This window comes from Trichosurus vulpecula, chromosome 3 (genome assembly GCF_011100635.1).
Source record: "Trichosurus vulpecula isolate mTriVul1 chromosome 3, mTriVul1.pri, whole genome shotgun sequence".
In the NCBI taxonomy this organism is placed as follows: Eukaryota; Metazoa; Chordata; class Mammalia; order Diprotodontia; family Phalangeridae; genus Trichosurus; species Trichosurus vulpecula.
In genome coordinates this window covers 433,265,003-433,282,109 of record NC_050575.1, presented here as the reverse complement: position 1 = coordinate 433,282,109, position 17,107 = coordinate 433,265,003, and the positions used below count along the sequence as shown (strand labels likewise).

General features: G+C 43.5%; 1 protein-coding gene across 1 annotated transcript in view; it reads right to left on the bottom strand.

Annotated features, from left to right (window-relative positions):
• The window catches only part of EXOC6B (exocyst complex component 6B), a 618,488-nt gene that overhangs the window by 292,684 nt on the left and 308,697 nt on the right, over nt 1–17,107 (bottom strand). The window contains exons 9-12 of the mRNA XM_036751845.1: nt 6,225–6,308; nt 6,028–6,074; nt 3,801–3,921; nt 51–122 (exon numbers count right to left, since the gene is read on the bottom strand). Of these exons, the coding sequence (XP_036607740.1) occupies nt 51–122; nt 3,801–3,921; nt 6,028–6,074; nt 6,225–6,308 (324 nt within the window). The remainder of the gene's footprint in view (nt 1–50; nt 123–3,800; nt 3,922–6,027; nt 6,075–6,224; nt 6,309–17,107) is intronic.

Here is a 17,107-nt window from a genome sequence, read left to right as displayed (position 1 = left end):
GAGAACTACTCACAAGCTGAGGTTGATTTAACCGAAGGGAAGTCACATACCTGAAGTGTGTCAGCAAAAAGGACGATGAGGTTCTTCAAATCCAATACCAGGTCTGGATCAGAGCAGTAAGACTATGGGAAAAACAAAGAAAATGAAGGGAGAACACGACTTCTAACACTGTAGATCAAACAGAAAGTTCTGCTTTCCTCCGGTGTTACTAGCCCCTGCTCAGCCTCAGGCTCCTACAGCCTCCCACTCCACAGTGGGAGGGGGCTCAGAGAACATCAGCACTCATAACCCATCCACCAAGATCCAGAAGCAGGATCATGAAAAGAAACCAAATCAAATGCTTGCAACTGAAGCCACAGTTCACTGTTCAGTCATGAGAAAGAATCATAGTCACAACTCCAATTTCTAGAGCACTTAAGAGTCTTGCAAATGTTCTCATTCACAAAAAAAGAAAGCACAGGAGTGTGATGGAGGAGCCCTCGGGGCCAGGGCACTCAGAGGAGACGTCTTGCCTCTGACGCCTTCCAGGGGACTGCTGGAGGCACGTCACAAAACCAGTCAGTGCCAGACCTTATGATGCAGAGAAGGCCCCTGCCCACCTTCCTTGTCCAGGAGTACCCACTGACACTGAAATGACAGGTTCCATCCATCCTTATCCCCTTCTTAACAAAAACCTTTGGAAGTAGGCATGGTGGGCCCTTTTAATAGAGCAGGCAACTGAGTCTCAGAAATGCCCAGGGACTTCTTCATGATTAGGATCTAGGAAGTCTTAGAGCTGGCATTCAAACCCAAGGTTGTGATTCCAAGTTCCACTTTAAGGAGCCACATGGAGAACTCTACAATTATCTAACTTCTGAATGAATCTGGATAACCATCTGCACTAAGACAGGGAGGTTCTGTATAGAGGGAGGCACCATTGTCCCCCTCGGCCCTTCACATGCAGAGCAGGCAGCTCAGAATCCCTCAGGCAAGAGTCAGGGATGCAGGAGAGTGCCCAATGAATATGCAAAGGAAAGCTTCAGCCTGTGCCCATCCTTCGAGGGCAATTCTTGAGGTGTACACCTGGAACCCAAGAACATGCTACGTACAGGAGGCACAGAGATGGGCCAGAAAGCAGCAAAAGAGTTCCCTGAAGCTGAGAGCCAACCAGAAAGCCTCAAGGAAGGAAGAAAACCAGTCTGCATTTCCTGACCAAGGGCAGAAATCAAGGACTGACAGCCTGACCAAGGGCATGTTGGACTGAAGGCCAGGCGGCTTCGCTTCCCAGTTCCAATTTCACCTCCTTGTTCTTAATGAGAAAAGTTTGTTCCATTTCCAACAACAGAACTCTGAGTCTGGAGTTGCCCAGGGGCTTTGGAAACTTCTTCCCTTCCTACACAGAGAGCAAGTGAGCTTTGAAATCTCTAGGAGAGAACACCTGAGGACACCTCCCTTTAGAGGAAGAAAGTTACTCAGTGGGAAAAGCAACTCTCTTAGGGCAACACAGCTTTCCCCAGAAATGCCAAGTCATTCACCCACTCACCCCGATCCACTCCTCTCTAGAGAACGGGGCTGTATTTGTTGTTATCTCAGCTCTCCTTGAAATGGAAGTGCTGGGAGCCTGGGGAGCTGGGACATTCCCTGCAGTCCCGTGGAGGCCCATCCTCGGGCCTGAAGAACACTCTGATTCTTGCAAGTTGGTTTCAAGTCATACAACTGAGACTCAGAAGACACAGAGGGGATGTTTAGTGGTAGAAAAGCCTTGATTTCCAATGCTACCTCCATAAGCCACCTGAAGAGATAGTCCCAAAAGACAGAGGCTTCTTTTCTTACAGCCTTCAATGCATCTAAGGGAGCAAGGTCTACTGACCAACAGCCGCAGTGCTAGTATAGTCCTTACAAGGGCATTGTGTGTATCTGTAACAATTTTCATTTGTGAAAAGATGGACTTGTGAGTGTCTGAGTCTCTCAGACACAACTGTACGCTCTTAGCATACAGCATTTCTCTAAATTTTATCCTCATGAGGGCCTGGAGACTCTCCTTCCCTGGAACCCTAAGCATACCTATTCTATGTCCTTGTTCGAGACAAGGGATTGAAAAGGATCCATTCTCATGGTTCCTCCAACATCATTATCAACAAACGTGCAAAAGCAAAACTGGCCTGCCTCTAGGCACTATGGAGGAGGGAATAACCATAGTAATAACCAATCCCCTTGGGCAGTGCCCCTTATGGGTCCATTTATCACAGAGAGGAGACTGAGGTCAGGGAAGTTAGGCAGCTCCTCTATATTATTACTCAAACAGAAAAAGAAAAGTTCCCCCTATTTCCCAACAACTCTGGAAAGTTCCATTCCTGATCTATACCTACCTTCAAAGTCAACCCAGGAATTTCTCCTGTTCTTAACGATATGGTTCAGTGTACAGACATGCTCATGCCGTGGAGGCAGGGCTTGGCTTCTTAAAGAAATAACTCGCGCCTGGCTCCATCAGGCACAATTGGATGTTGTCTCTCCTAGGACAAGTCCTAGCCATAGGGAAATGTGAAGACAACTGGCGTCTATGGTAGACTGGAAAGAGAACTGGCCAGGAGGCTGGGAAGCACGGATCCTAATTCTGAGACTGGCACTAACTGGCTTTGGCCAGTCAGGTCCTCTGGGAAACTGAACTGGTTCATCCGTAAAATGAACAGGAGGGACTAGATACTGTTAAAGTCTCTTTCCAGCTCTGGAAGTCTATCATTCCCTTAAGTCTTCTCTTCTTCCTTTGCTAACTCAGCACTGAGGAGCCAAAACCCAGTCTCCAATAAAGAGGGTAATGAGAGTCAGCTAAATCCCCAAGCTCTAGCAGCAGCCCCTGATCTTCAGACACTTCAGTGAGGTGGCCAAAGCTTCTGGCACAGTTTTGCTGTCCCTCTGCTATGCAGGGGCTTGGCTCAGTCATATCAAACAAATATAGCCACAAGGCTAGAGAGAAGGAGGTCTAGTGACTGGACAATAGCTCACTCCTTACTTTGTCCCTTTTTTTTTTTTTGAAACACAGATCATACTAGCAGATAGGGCTAGAATTCAGCTTAAAGGTATAGCCACTGTTTTTCAGATTGGCTTTGAGAGCAACACCAAGTGTGTCCTCTGGGTGCACTGAAGCCACTGCTTAGATAAACTGAAGAAAGACTTCCATAGACATCTCAACTTATTTCAGAGACCAATTACACTCAATTGATGAAATCAGAACTGTTTAAAAAAAAGAAAAGCTGTTGTATTCATTCTGAGCTCCACAAGCATGCTTGTGGCTCATTAGATCAGAACTCAAGGTCCAACGAAGTCTGCCCAAAAGAAATTTGGTCCTTCCCCCACCGCATGTCATACAAAAACACTGGCCTCAGTCTCCCCTCTGTGTTTTTTTTCCTCTTGACATTTTCCTGGTCCCTTCTCAAATGAATATCCTTCATTCAATTATATATATCGTCCCTTCCAAATCTGAAATGCCTTATTCTATAATTTGATAGCAATCACATTCAGGATTTGCCAACTTGATTGAGAATGGTCAAGCTCCCTCTACTGGCACTTCTTGAAAAGTCAACCCAGCTGAAAATGAAAGCGGGAACAGAACACAGAATCATAATTTCCAACTTGGACCTTCAGCCAAAGGTGAGCTCAATATTGGAGAATGTGGCCATCAAGGGAGCAGAAGGGAATAGCCCTTTCAAGGGGCAACTATTGTCCAACATGTCCCTGTGCACTGGACTTAAAGAAAAGTCAGAAGAAAGGCCTTATCAGGGGTCACAGAATCAGAGCAGAGCGGTGAGAGGCCGCTCACTTACCGAGTGCGTTCGAAGTGCGGCGATGGTTTTTGACAAGGCCATTTCCCATAGTTCATCAATGTAGGCTCTATTCACTAAGCCCTGAGTCGTATGTAAAATGTGATCTTCAACCACAAAAAAACTGAGAAAGAGGAAAAGCAAGCACAGCTGTCAGAAATTACAGAGCTTGGACATAATCTACAGGGTTGGACAAGCATCACGTGCCACAAAGACAAAGCTAGCATCCTCTAGGAAAGTTAATGGTCAATTTCTTCTTGCGGAAAACTGTGTGGCCTCCTAATGGGGATCAGACTTTTCTCGCTCGTTAAAAACATCCCTGCACACTGCTGAAGAGACTAAAATTGCATGGCTATTAAATGTTATATACAACAATTTAAGGGAGAAATAGATATGTGGATGTGTAAACATTCAATTGTGATGCACAAGTACACATCGGATCTTCAAAAAAATAAAAACATTCTTGTGGGATTTGGGGTGGGGACACTTTGAAACCGGATAACAGATTTTAAAAAATTAAAGACTGAAGACAAGAAATAAAATGACTTCCCTCATAAAGGAACTTTTTAACTAAGATGACGACAAAATGCTTTACAAAAAAGATCTCAGAAAATAAACAATTTGTTTTGTATGCCAGTGATTTGGAGTTTAAACTTCAATGTACACAGAACCAGAATAATTATTAAATGAGTTAACAATCCTTGTAATATCCCATATGCTAATAGAAACTGTCATAGACCAGAAGCTGTCAATGTTCATTTCAAAGGCTGGCCTTATCATTCCCCTTGTCACTCCTCAATTCCTAAGCCTGTGTTAACCTGGGTGATTCAAAGGTGAAAACATGGGAGGTTTTATCTTATAAAAGGTAGCTCTATTTTTTAATGTATTTTATCAATGCTTAGTCCTGGAAATCCAGCACAGATGAAGAAGAGAACTTCCTCATAAGAATTCCCTAAAGAAGGAATGGGAAATGAACAGGAGGGACTAGGTGAGTGTGCAAAGCAAAGTGCTTCTGACATGGAGTTCTGATGTACTCATTTAAAACCACCAGCCCTTGTTCTCGGTTCTGCCTTCTGGAACTAAAAAGGACAAGCCCCATTAACCCCTCTTCCATTTGAGTACCTGAAGCCAGCTGGCATGGTGCCCACCTCACTGTCCCCTGCTGCACAAGTCTGTTCAAGGCCAAACACCTCAAGTTCCATCAACATCCTCATACAGTCTGAACTGGGGGGCATTCGGTTCTCATTCAACCTTGTCAATGATGGTGATTGTTACTGGTCACCAAGGGGCTAGCTGGCACCACAGTGCATAGAGCACCAGGCCTACAGTCAGGAAGACTCATCTTCCTGAGTTCAAATCTGACTTCAGAAACTTACTAGCTTAACCCTGTTTGCCTCAGTTTCCTCATCTGTAAAATGAGCCAGAGAAGGAAATCGCAAACCCCTCCAGTATCTCTACCAAGAAAAGCTCCAACAGGGTCACGAAGAGTCAAACATAATCGAAGAAGACCAGGAACAACTGGTCACCAAATAATTCACTTTGGTTAAAATAGTTTCCCAAGTCCCTTGACTTTAAGCTGGCTCCTTTCAAAAATCAAGATGACTCTATGATTTCCTTTCTCTCTCTGCAAAATAGTTTCATTCTCTAATAACTTTTTCTTGACAGCAATTTTTACTTTTTGTCACATTTATTTTCACCATATTTGCTGTCTTCTCATATTTCTGTTACAACGGTGGCTAGTATCCTCCTTTGCTTTCCATGTCAAAAGGAATAACCATCAGAATCTCCAAGCGAAGACCACCATGCTAAACAAAGGCTCATCTCTCTCACATATCTATGTCACTTTCTTAGATTCTCAAAAATAATCATAACTCTAATACAGGGGATACACAGACACATATGACATTCAGTTCCACTTTCTTGAATAATTAATAAAGGAGATAAGGTCAGAATTCAGCATTTCCCCCCAAAATATACATCACAGTAAGAATTCAGATAGTGGGACAGCCAATGGGCCTCTTTCCAGATACCCTAAGGCAAACTAAAACTGTGTCTTGTCAACTCATTTAACTCATGTGTGTCTGTGCACACGGATATATAGGGTATATCATGCATGTATACTCTCTATATAATTATTTGTATATATTCTTGAGGAAACACATCATCTGTTTTACACAAACCCCAAACATCCGCTTTATGAAGAGAATATAAATACAAAAAGAACACCTACCCTACGATCTGATTAAAGTATTTCCTGTAGCCATCTAAAGTTTCATGCTGCAATAAAACAAAAAACAAATAAAAGTTTTGAGATGAAAATCAAGAAGGCTCAGAAAATAAGGAGCCGCCCACATGTAGCCCCTTGAGATAATGTCAACATCTCCCATGAGGCAGAGGCCTTGAAGAAAGAGGATGCCACGCTCCTACCATGTTGGATGGGGGTTGGAGCACCAGCCGGGCCTGTTTCCGTCTCTGCTTCCTGTAGTAGTTTTCAAAGGTTTCCCGAGCACCCTAAAAAACAAGACAAGAGGATCTGAATATTTGCCCAGGCCTGTCACCCCTCAATGGGAAGAGCAAATCCAGTCTGTCAGTATCTCTCTAAATAACCACTTGTGTCTCCCTCCTTTCCTCACTGAGAGAGGAAGAAGATAAGGATTATTTTTGTATCTGTTAAGGAAAAAAGTAATGAAAGGTTTTCCTAGTCCTAATGAAGACCTGTCTCACTTTTATAATCTTTTCTTGCACTACTCCCCAAAATGAAGTTCCTTTGCTACTAGGATTTAGAACCCTCCACGTGTAACACAAATCAAACTGTTGCCTTATTAAGGCTCTTTTTGGCCCATTCCTCTGTGGCTCAATTCCTTTCAAGCCTAGCCAGGTCTAGACCTGCCTCTTCCATGTAGCCTTCTCTAAACACACCTAAGCCACCAGTCCCCACCTCTGCCTTCCCAGAATTCCTGAGGCATATAAAGTCCACCTAAGGCACACGAGGAGCAATCTTGCAGTAGAAGAGAGATTCTCTTATGTTGTATAGTAGAAACTCCAGCAGCAGCCTCTTATTTTGACCAGCCAGTTTTCTAATGGGCTCTGAGGACTGCTTATGCTTATGCTTATGAGCAAAAGTCTCATGATGATAATGTTTGAGGGCAAGAAAGGGAACTAAAAATAGGTGGATGTGTCCAACTTGGCCTCAGCACTAGTTACTGAGGTGCCATTGTGTGAAAGAGCATTCACTGCCAACCGGGTGAAGGGAAGGGACACATAATCTGCATACTTAATGGCCAGAGCCCTCAGAAATCATCCAGAAGCATTTATTAAGCACTGGCCATACACCCAGAAGTGCATGAAGCATGGAGATATAGGGAAAGGCAATAACCCAGGCACTGACCTCAAGGAGCTCATAGTCTAATAAGGGAGACAGCAAGCAAACAACCATGTACAAACAAGACAGAAATGGTGTACATGGAAGGTTATCTCAAGGGCAAGGCACTGATAATTGGGAAAATGGGAAAGGCCTCATGCAGAAGATGGGATTTGAGCAGAGTCTTGAAGGAAGATAGGACACGAAGGGTATGATGTGGAGGAGCATTCTAGCCATGAAGGACAGCCAGTGCAAATCTATGGAGTGAGAAGATCCAGCGCTGTGTGTGAGGAATAGCAAGCATGTCGATGTGGCTGAACCATACAGCCCATGGAGAGGAAGGAAGTAGTCAATGTTGGGGAAGTTGTGGGAAGTTAGGCACACTGATGCATTGTTGGTATGGAGTGTGAATTAGTATTACCATTCCGGAAAGGAATTTGGAATTATGTAAAGTGACTAAAATGTCTGTGCCTTAGATTCCATATTACTAAGAAATAATTGATAAGAAGGAAATCCCCATAAAAGCAAAAATATTTATAGCAGTACTTTTTGTGGTAGCAAAGAATTAGAAACAATGTAGATTCCTATTGACTGGGGAATGTTTAAACAAATTGTGATACGTGAATATACTATTACTGTGCCGTAAGAAACACTAAGTATGATAAATACGGAGAAGCATGGGAAGATTTACACAATGCGATTCATACACAATGACAATACAATGTAATAGAAATAATACCACAAAATAATCAAAAGTAAATACTGTGAAATTACAAAGAACAAGTCTGGCCCCAAAGAAGAAATATAAGAAGAGGCCTCCATCCACTCCCTTACAGAGGTGGGAGGTCCATGGCTATAGTACATTGTATACATTTTCAGGGTTTTTTTTTCAATACATTGATTTTTCTGGGTTTTCTTTTCCCTCTTCTTTTCCACTTAAATTTTTGAAAATATTATTTGTTATATGGAATAGCTCTCTGGGGAGAGGGTTGATGGAGTGTACTAGGACAAATATGGATGATCTAATAAAGCTATCAATAAAAATTATTTTTAAATAGAAACTGGATGTTATAAATTTACAAAGAATAAGTATGATCCCCAAAAAAGAGCTAGGAGAACACACTTTCCTGCCTCCACCTTTGCAGAGGTAAGGAGTCCACCGGTTTGGACTGCATAGACTATCAGATTTTTTTTTCAGCATAGTGATAAGCTCTGCTGATTTTTTTCTCTTTTTTTAAAAACAAAATCCTTGTTATATAGGATGGCTCTCTGGGAAACAAGAGAGGTAGACAGATGCAGGAGGCAATTTAGGCAATGTAAAAAAAAAGCCTAATAAAGATTAAGTCTCCTGGTTAGTTAATGCCATAAACTGGCACTAACATCAAGGCTTCCAGACTTTTAGTACAGTGGTCCTTCCACAGTATCCTATTAACCAGATCTCCTTAGTCCCTATTCATTCGCTCAGCATTCACATACAAGGTTCCATCCTTGGTAAGCATTCAATACACATCCTAAGTTACTTCATGTGCCAGTTGCTAAAGAGACAAAAGAAGGTAGGTAAGATGCCACCCTTGAGATGTTCAATATCTTGATTTGAAAAAAAGATCAACAGTGAACAGAGGAATAATCCAAATGCTAGAAAACAGGAGTGGGGTGAGGGTGGGGGAGAGCACACCAAAGCTGGATTTCATGCCAAACTTAATCACAAACCTATGAGAACGAAGCCGAGACAGTTCTCTCAGAGTTTACACTAAAAACTGGGAAAATGTTCTTGAGCACACTGCAACAGAGCATTCCAGAAACAAGACGTCAGTTTCCGAAGCAAGCATCTAAATGAACAGAGGGCCTGCCCATAGCCAAAGATAGACTGAAGAAAAGGGCAGGAGCAGACGGCAGCAAAGTGCTAATAAGTCACTCTACCCAGACAGTGCGGCCGAGCCCAGGATTATCACCAAAGAGCAGGAAACGAAATCCTGGAAACTGTTATTGCCCAGTTTCCACTTTTCAGCTAGGGCTGCTGGTCTTAAACCAAGAGGTGCTTTCAAAAACAAGGGATAACTTGAGGGCTTAAGGATTCTGGAGCACTATAGTGCCACCATGGTCTACTCAAATGTCAGACTATTTCAGAAAGAGAAGTGTAGAAATTGAGACTGATGAAGAAAGCAAAATCCACAGTTTCATTAAGCCACAATTTAATGAAGCAGCAAATTCCTTGACTTATGAAAGGAACAACTGAAGTTTGTTAAAGTAATCACAGAGTAAGTGAAAAAGCATTTATTAAGCACTACTCATGTGCTTCATGCACTGGGTGCTGAACAGACGATAAGGCAGCAGGTATGTTGCTTGCCCCCAAGGAGTATAACATCTGGGTTTGAAAACAGAGTTCAGTAGGGGCAGCTAGGTGGTGCAGTGAGTACAGCACCAGCCCTGGGGTCAGGAGGACCTGAGTTCAAATCTGACCTTAGACACTTGACATATGTACTAGCTGTGTGACCTTGGGCAAGTCACTTAGTCCCAATTGCCCTGCCTGCCCCCCTCAAAAAAAAAACAAAGAACAAAAGAAAATAGTTTTCAGTTACCAGCACATGGAACCTGGACACTCAGAGGACAAATATAAAGCAGGAAAATGACCCTGCTCTAAATGCACTCACATACACACAGGGGGCCTGGTGACCAAAGAAGGAAGCTATGGTCTGGGAAGTCATAAAGATGGCAGTCCCCTGAGATGGCCCTGTTCAGAGGCACTGGTCCTATCGTAAGATTAAAACTCTAGAGGGAGGAAAGGTAGGGGGGTCAGGAGTAATGAAGACACAAACTAAGTTGTTTAGCTTGCAACAGTAAGGGTCTCTGGTTTGGTTTGGAGGGTGAGGCAACAGCAACAAGATGCAAAATGGCCTTGGTGAAGATGCAGGTGCAATGGAGGGGTCACTAGTGAAGGAGATACATTTGCAAAGGAGGTTCCTCTGCTCAGTCTGACACAACAGAACCATCACGGCCTAGCTCTCTTAGTGATGCTGCTTATGGACTGCGCCACTCCCATTTAGAATCTCTTACAGACACTAACACCAACATCTCAAAGAATCTCAGCACTGGAACAAACCCGTTCCTCAATAAATACTTGAAGACAACCATCATGCTTCCCCTACATCTCCTCCAGGGCAAACATCCATTACCTCAACTACTTTTCACACAGCATCAATTCTTCTTGGTCCTTCAATCAACAAACAAACATCTACTAAACACCACGTGTCAAATGCTGCGCTAAGTGCTCGGTATTACACCCTCTCCCCCCCAAAAACAACCTGTTCCTGCACACAAGGATCTTGCAATCTAACGGAGAAGAAAACTCCTAGACAAATGGGAACATCGAAGACTCACAGAGGGTAAATGAGAATGTAGCCTCAGAAGCAAAGGTGCTAGGAACAGGGGAGGGAAGAGAGCAGAAAAAGCCTCCTGCAGAAGGTGGTGCTTGCCCTGAGTCCTAAAGGAATCCAGGGATGCCAAGAGGTGATGATGAGAAGGACAGTCTCCCTGGTGTGGGGGAAGTCTGCACAAAGGCAAAGATGGGATGTGAATATCAGAGGGCTAGTGTGGCTAGATGGTAGACATGGAGGACAGTGGAGATTCCAAAGATAGGAGGGGAGCATTAGCCTCCAAAGAGAAGAGCTTCTAGATCAGCTCCTCAAGGGAATAGGGAGCTACTGTAACTTATTGAGACAGGGATGGTCTTCCCATAGACACTCCATTTTAATAAATGTCCTTTCCAGAGTGCAGTGCACAAAACTGAATACTACATGCAAGAAACGGACTGCCTAGATATGGCAGAACACAACAGGACTATCATCTCCTTATTCCCCAAAGCCTTCATGTCCAACCCATCTCCCTTAAAGTCTCTGTTATCATCTTTCATATTTCTTCTCTTTTCTAGGCTCCACATTCCCAGTCCTTTTGACTGATCTTCACATGGCAGGCTCTTGAGGACCCTTCACCATTCCTCACCGGCTTATCACTGACTCTCCTGAAATGTAGTGTCTGGAGATAAACGTACCACTCCAGGTTTGGGCCGATCGAGACAAAGTACGTCAGCACGCCTAACTTCCTGGGCCAATATTCAATGCCTCTCAACACACTCTAAGATCACCTTACCTGCCTTGGCTGCCACATTATACTTTTCACAAATACTGAGATTGTAGTTCACTAAAACCACCAGTTTCAAACAAAATATTGGCATAATGCAACATCCCAACATTATACTTTGGAAGTTAAATTTTGGGCTCAAGTAGAATACATTATATTCATTTAAATTTCATCTCATTAGTTCAGCCAATGTCCTATACCACCAAGTTATATGTCATCTGCAAAGCAAGCCTTTAACGGCTCTATTAAAGTCATTGATAAATGGTAAACAACCTAAGGCCAAGCCCAGACCATGGGAACACTCGACTACAAGCTTCTTTTGGAGGTCATGTTGACTATTTTACGACTATTCTAAGGCCAACCATCCAACTAGTTCTGAATACTCTGAATTCATATCAGAACCAAGACAACAGCTTGCACACAGTGTTAGCATAATGAGACTGTCCAATGGTTTGTAATCAAGGTAAACTATACCTACAGCATCTCCCTAGTCTGACAAGCTAATAACTGTTAAAAATGAAATTAGGCTAGCCTAGCGTGAATTATTCTTTGCCAGCCCCAACCATAATTATCTCTACAATGGTGGCTAGGTGCATGCTATAAACAGCAGAGAACTGATACTGAGAACATTCAATAGCACAGGACATTAAGACAGGTATCTTGAACTCCTCCACTCAGACAAGCATGAGGGTCTCCCTGCTTGTTCTTACTTTTCAGCAACACTTGGTCAACAGGTGGAATGGCTTCTAGAAATGCAAGCTTTCTACAAGTAGAGGAGAGAAACGAATGCCAACTGATGCTCTCAGTGGAAGAGAGAGGTCTGGCCTGCCATCTCTGGGAAACGTAGTGATGGACATTTTCCTCTGAGCCTTACAACCAACTCAGAGAGGAAGAAAGGCCATAAATGAGCATCTGAGTTATAGTATTGCTGGGTTCTCCACTGTTCCCAAAAGTAGGTACTCAGGATCTTGTTGCAGAGCAGAAAGTTCCGTTGGCCCCTGGGGTGAGCGGAGATGTCTCAGAAGGCATACTGCACAAGAGGAAACAGACGGAGAATTGTCACATCTCAGCCTACAGAGTTTATCTGACCCATCTTCTTGAGAGGTCCTATGGTAGCCACCAGCACTGTCACCAGCCTGGCGCAGGCCCTCGTCACTTCATAATGGGACTACCACAAGAGCCTGCTAGTTGGTCTCCCTGCCTCAAGTGTCTTCAGGCCATCATTCATTTAGCTAGCAAACCGATCTTCCTGCACCGAAAGTCTGACCTTGTCACTGCCCTATTCGGTAAACTCCAATGGCTCCCTATTACTTTGAAGATCAAAAATAAAACCATGTTTAACCTGGTTGCTTCATACATTTTCAGGAATCTCATGCTTTATTCTCTTCCATATACGCGGCAATCCATTAAGATCTGCCTCCTTGCACAGATCACTCCAACTCAGACTCTTGACATTTTCATGGGCGGATCCCCATGCCCAGAGTTCTCTCTCTCTGCTTCCTACCTCCCCTGTTTTTTTCCAGGTTCTAACTGCAAGGAACTTTTTTCAATCTTGCTTAATGAGCATGCCTTCCCCCGAGATTATCATTCACATATACGTATGTACACATGTACATGTATGAACACGCACATAGATGTGTAAATTATCCTCTGTGTGTGTGTGTATGTATCATAGGGGTACATGTGGCTGGACATATTTGCATATTGTCTCTCTCGTTATACTGTGAAGTCCCTGAGAGCAGGGATAGGGTTTGGGGCCTTTCTCTGTCTTCCCAGCCCTCAGCACAGCGCTTAGCAGACAGTAGATATTTAATAAAAGCTCATGGACTAATGCCAAAGACACCCATAATATTTCAGGGCTGCGCCAGCCGGCACTGAGCCCCCAAGGAGGTTGCCCTCGGGAACCATGAAGTGCTGAGAGTCGGGGCTAAGGCCACCCCTTTGCCTCTGTCCGGGCCAGCGGGCTTCTCCTTTCCTGATCTGCTCGCTATTTTTCAGACAGCAGTAGTTTACTTTATGCTCAATCAAAATACATTCAAAATGGCAACTCAGAGAATTCTGTGCACTGGAGCACGTAATGCTTAGTATATCCAGGCAGTAAAGATGGCAATCCTCTGTCTTCCATACCTCACTCGAGCCCAAATAGTGAAGCCAGTTTTGTTGAAATGGACTCCAAATGATCAAAAACCACCTTCAGCAAATCAGCAGCTAACAGAAATGGTAGAGGAGTCTTATCTTTGCTGAAAAAAGGGGGACAAGAACAGCAAAGTCCACAGTATAGTGGCGAGAAATAATCTGGAAGCTTCTGTTTAATATTTTATTTAATGAATTTAACTATGGTTTTCCAAGAAGCAATCCCCAAACAGAATGAAACCACTGAAGTTTCTACAATTCTATTCCTGGTGCCAGAAAGAGTTCATACTTTGGCAGGGCCATGGCCAAGCATTAAGAATGGCCAATGTAAGAAAGTGAAGGAGGACAGAGGGTGAAAAGGGATGGGACAGGGTCTCCAAGAGCACCGAGAGTGCTTTCCACCTGGTCACTGGAGGATCCAAGGATCACAGATTTAGAGACAAAGGGACCTTAAGGTGGCTTACTTAGTACAAGCCCAGAGCTCTGGTTTTACAGATGAGGACACTGAGGCCTAACAAGGAATGTCACACAGAGCTGGGTTCAAATAGAGTCTGCCTGACTCCGAATCTAGCTCCCTACACTGGACTACTCTGGGTCTAGAGATCTGAACTCATCAAAAGCTGTTAGGAGCCGGCTCCCTTTCTCCTGATCTGGTGAGCAACTTTATTTCATACAAACTAAGAATTGAGAGATTTTGCTTTCTCTTATCATCCATTCACAGCATCCCATCTCTTCTCTGAGACACTGTTCCACTGGCCTTTGTTTCCCTGTTCAGGGCAGCTAGGTGGCCCAGTGAATAGAGCACCAGGCCTGGAGTCAGGAAGACTCATCTTCCTGAATTCAAATCTGGCCTCAGACACTTACCAGCTGTGTGACCCTGAGCAAATCACTTAATCCTATTTGCCTCAGTTTCCCTCATCTATAAAAAGCACTGGAGAAGGAAATGGAAAACTGCTCCAGTATCTTTACCAAGAAAACCCCAAACGGGGTCACAAAGAATCAGACCCAACTGAGATGACTGAACAACATCAACCCCTCCTCAGGCTCTGACCATGCCTGGAGGACAGTAACACACTTCTGTATTCTTCCTACATTATCTGCTCTTGTTTCCACCACTTGTGCATGCCCTTTACAAATTTATCTTGTTCAAGTTCCCCATGTAGAAAACTCCCCCTCTTTTCCTCTTTTCTCTAGTTATTTGTCTTGAGCATCTTCAGATGATCTTCCTTCCTTGAGAGCTCCCATTCCTCCTGGGTTGACTTCTCCTCCCAGGAAATACACTCTATCCTTCCTCTGAACCTGTTTAGTCTGGTCTTCGAAATGGTGGGTGCATGTCAAGCTATGCTCTGCTTTCTTGTCCTGTATGACCAGTTATCAGATGGAGTTCCCCATCGTTATTTCTGTTCTCCTCATTGGTCACAATAGATGACCTCCTCCATTTTTCACTGCATTCCCAGTTTCATTCTTGGCCCATCTTTTGCACCTCTTTGCCTTCTCACCCTGGAGATACCTCTATCTTTTTTTTTTTTGGTATTTTTTATTTTTAGTTTACAACACTCGGTTCTACATAATTTTGAGTTCCAGATTTTCTTCCTCTCCCTCCCCAAGACGGCATGGAATCTGATATATCTTCTACATATAACTTTGCATTGAGCTTATTTACATAATAGTCAAGTTGTGAAGAAGAATTATGACCAATGCAATGAATCATGAGAGGAAGAAACAGAACCCAAAAAAAAAACCCCAAAAACAAAAGAGAGAAAAAAAGGGGAAAAAAAGGCGGGCAAAAAGTGTGCTTTGATCTGCATTCATACTTCATAGTTCTTTCTCTGGATGTAGATGGCATTCTTCATCATGAGTCCTTTGGAGTTGTCCTTGCACCTTGTGTTGCTGAGACAAGCAAAGTCTATCAGGGTTAGTCCTCACAGAATCCATATATCTGTTCTCACGTATAATGTTCTCCTGTTTCTGCTCCGCTCACTCAGCATTGTGTCGTGTAGGTTTTTCCAGGTTGTTATGAAGTCCGTATCATCCCCATTTCTTATAGCACAATAGTATTCCATTACCTTCATATACCACAGCTTGTTCAGCCATTCCCCAATTGATGGGCATCCCCTTGATTTCCAATTCTTTGCTACTACAAAAAGAGCCGCTATAAATATTTTTGTACAAATGGGTCCTTTTCCCACTTGTGTGATCTCTTTGGGATACCACCCTAGAAGTGGTATTGCTGGGTTGCCTCTGTCTTTCTGAGTGGTGTGTCCCCAGGCTTAACCACCACTTAGGACGTGCCCAGCCACAGCGCTCACAGCTCTGGCCCTCACTTTCCAGACTTTGTAGCCTCCTCCCCAGAAGTTTCTCTTTTCTGTCTGGAATCCTCTCCCTGTCCTGAGATCCTGTCCCCGCCCCCATCTCAATTCTCCAGCTTCTTTTTTATAGGTTGTCCTTCTCATTAGAATATAAGTTCCTTGGGAGTGGGAACCTTTTGGGGGCTTGCATTTGGATCCCCAGCTCTTGGCGCCTACAATACATTAAGGGCTTACTAAATGTTCATGCTCAACAGCCCAACACTGAAGGACAAGTCTGTGCTCTTCTCCTCCTTTGGTATGTGCCCCAAGGCTCCATCCCAGTCCCAAGTATCCCAAGGTCCTATTTCTTTCCTGTCTCCTGTGTGACATTTTTCCAGCCCTGACTTAGGTCAAGATTTCCTTCTGCTTCCCCAGTTCCCTTTCCTTCTTCTCTGAGTTGGTTTTTTTCAAAGGAAAAGTTCATGCTTTCTAGCAACTGGACAATAGAAAGCCCCTTGTTTCCACTCTTCTGGGAAGACCAGCTCACACTTTAAGCAGATGGAACAATGATCTGGCTTTGGCTCAATAAACATTACGGACCCATGAGGCCACTACGCAATTCCCACTTGTTTGCCACACTTTCTGAAAGCAAGATTCAAAGTCCTTTGTTGTTCCCCAGGCCCTGTTGTGGCCACTACTCTGTGGACCTTTACTCACAGCGTACAACAGCATTTTGTTCACACCTTCCCACCCACACCCAGTGTCCTCCACCTCTTCTTTCTCTCTCTCCTGCTTTTCCTCTTCAAATCTCTCTCCTTTGTCTCCCAAAGTCTCCGCCAAATTCATCTTGATCTTCTTTATAATTCCTTCCACTCCTCATCCTTCTTCAGCCTGTCCCTGACCAAAGCCGTATGTAGAATATTATTCCCTTCCTGTCCCACTTCACCAAAGAGTCATGTTACTAAATGTCAAGTTCATTATGTACACTAAAATGTTCTTCATTTCAAGGTTAACAGCCTTAAAGGATCTTTATTATTCTAGCATGATGTTACATATTCAGCAGGTTTCAGATCCAAAGTACACTTTCCTAAGAATTTAAGAGAAAGCCATCTTTCTAATTAGGCCATAATGCACTAATTAAATTATCTGCTGAAAATGACAAGAAAATAAATGAAATGAAATTCTATATTTAAGTCAAAATAAAATCCTTACTTAAGTCTGAAGTTTACTCATTTTTAACATGTCGGTTACTTCTTCACCAGGGCAGAAAAAGAATCAAAGCAGAGATCATCTCATTCTCTAGGTCTGCCTTCCTCATTCCGACAAATCAGGTCAGTTTCTCTCACGGCCGCTGGATCCGTTCATCTCTGATTGTTCCACTCCCACTGCCA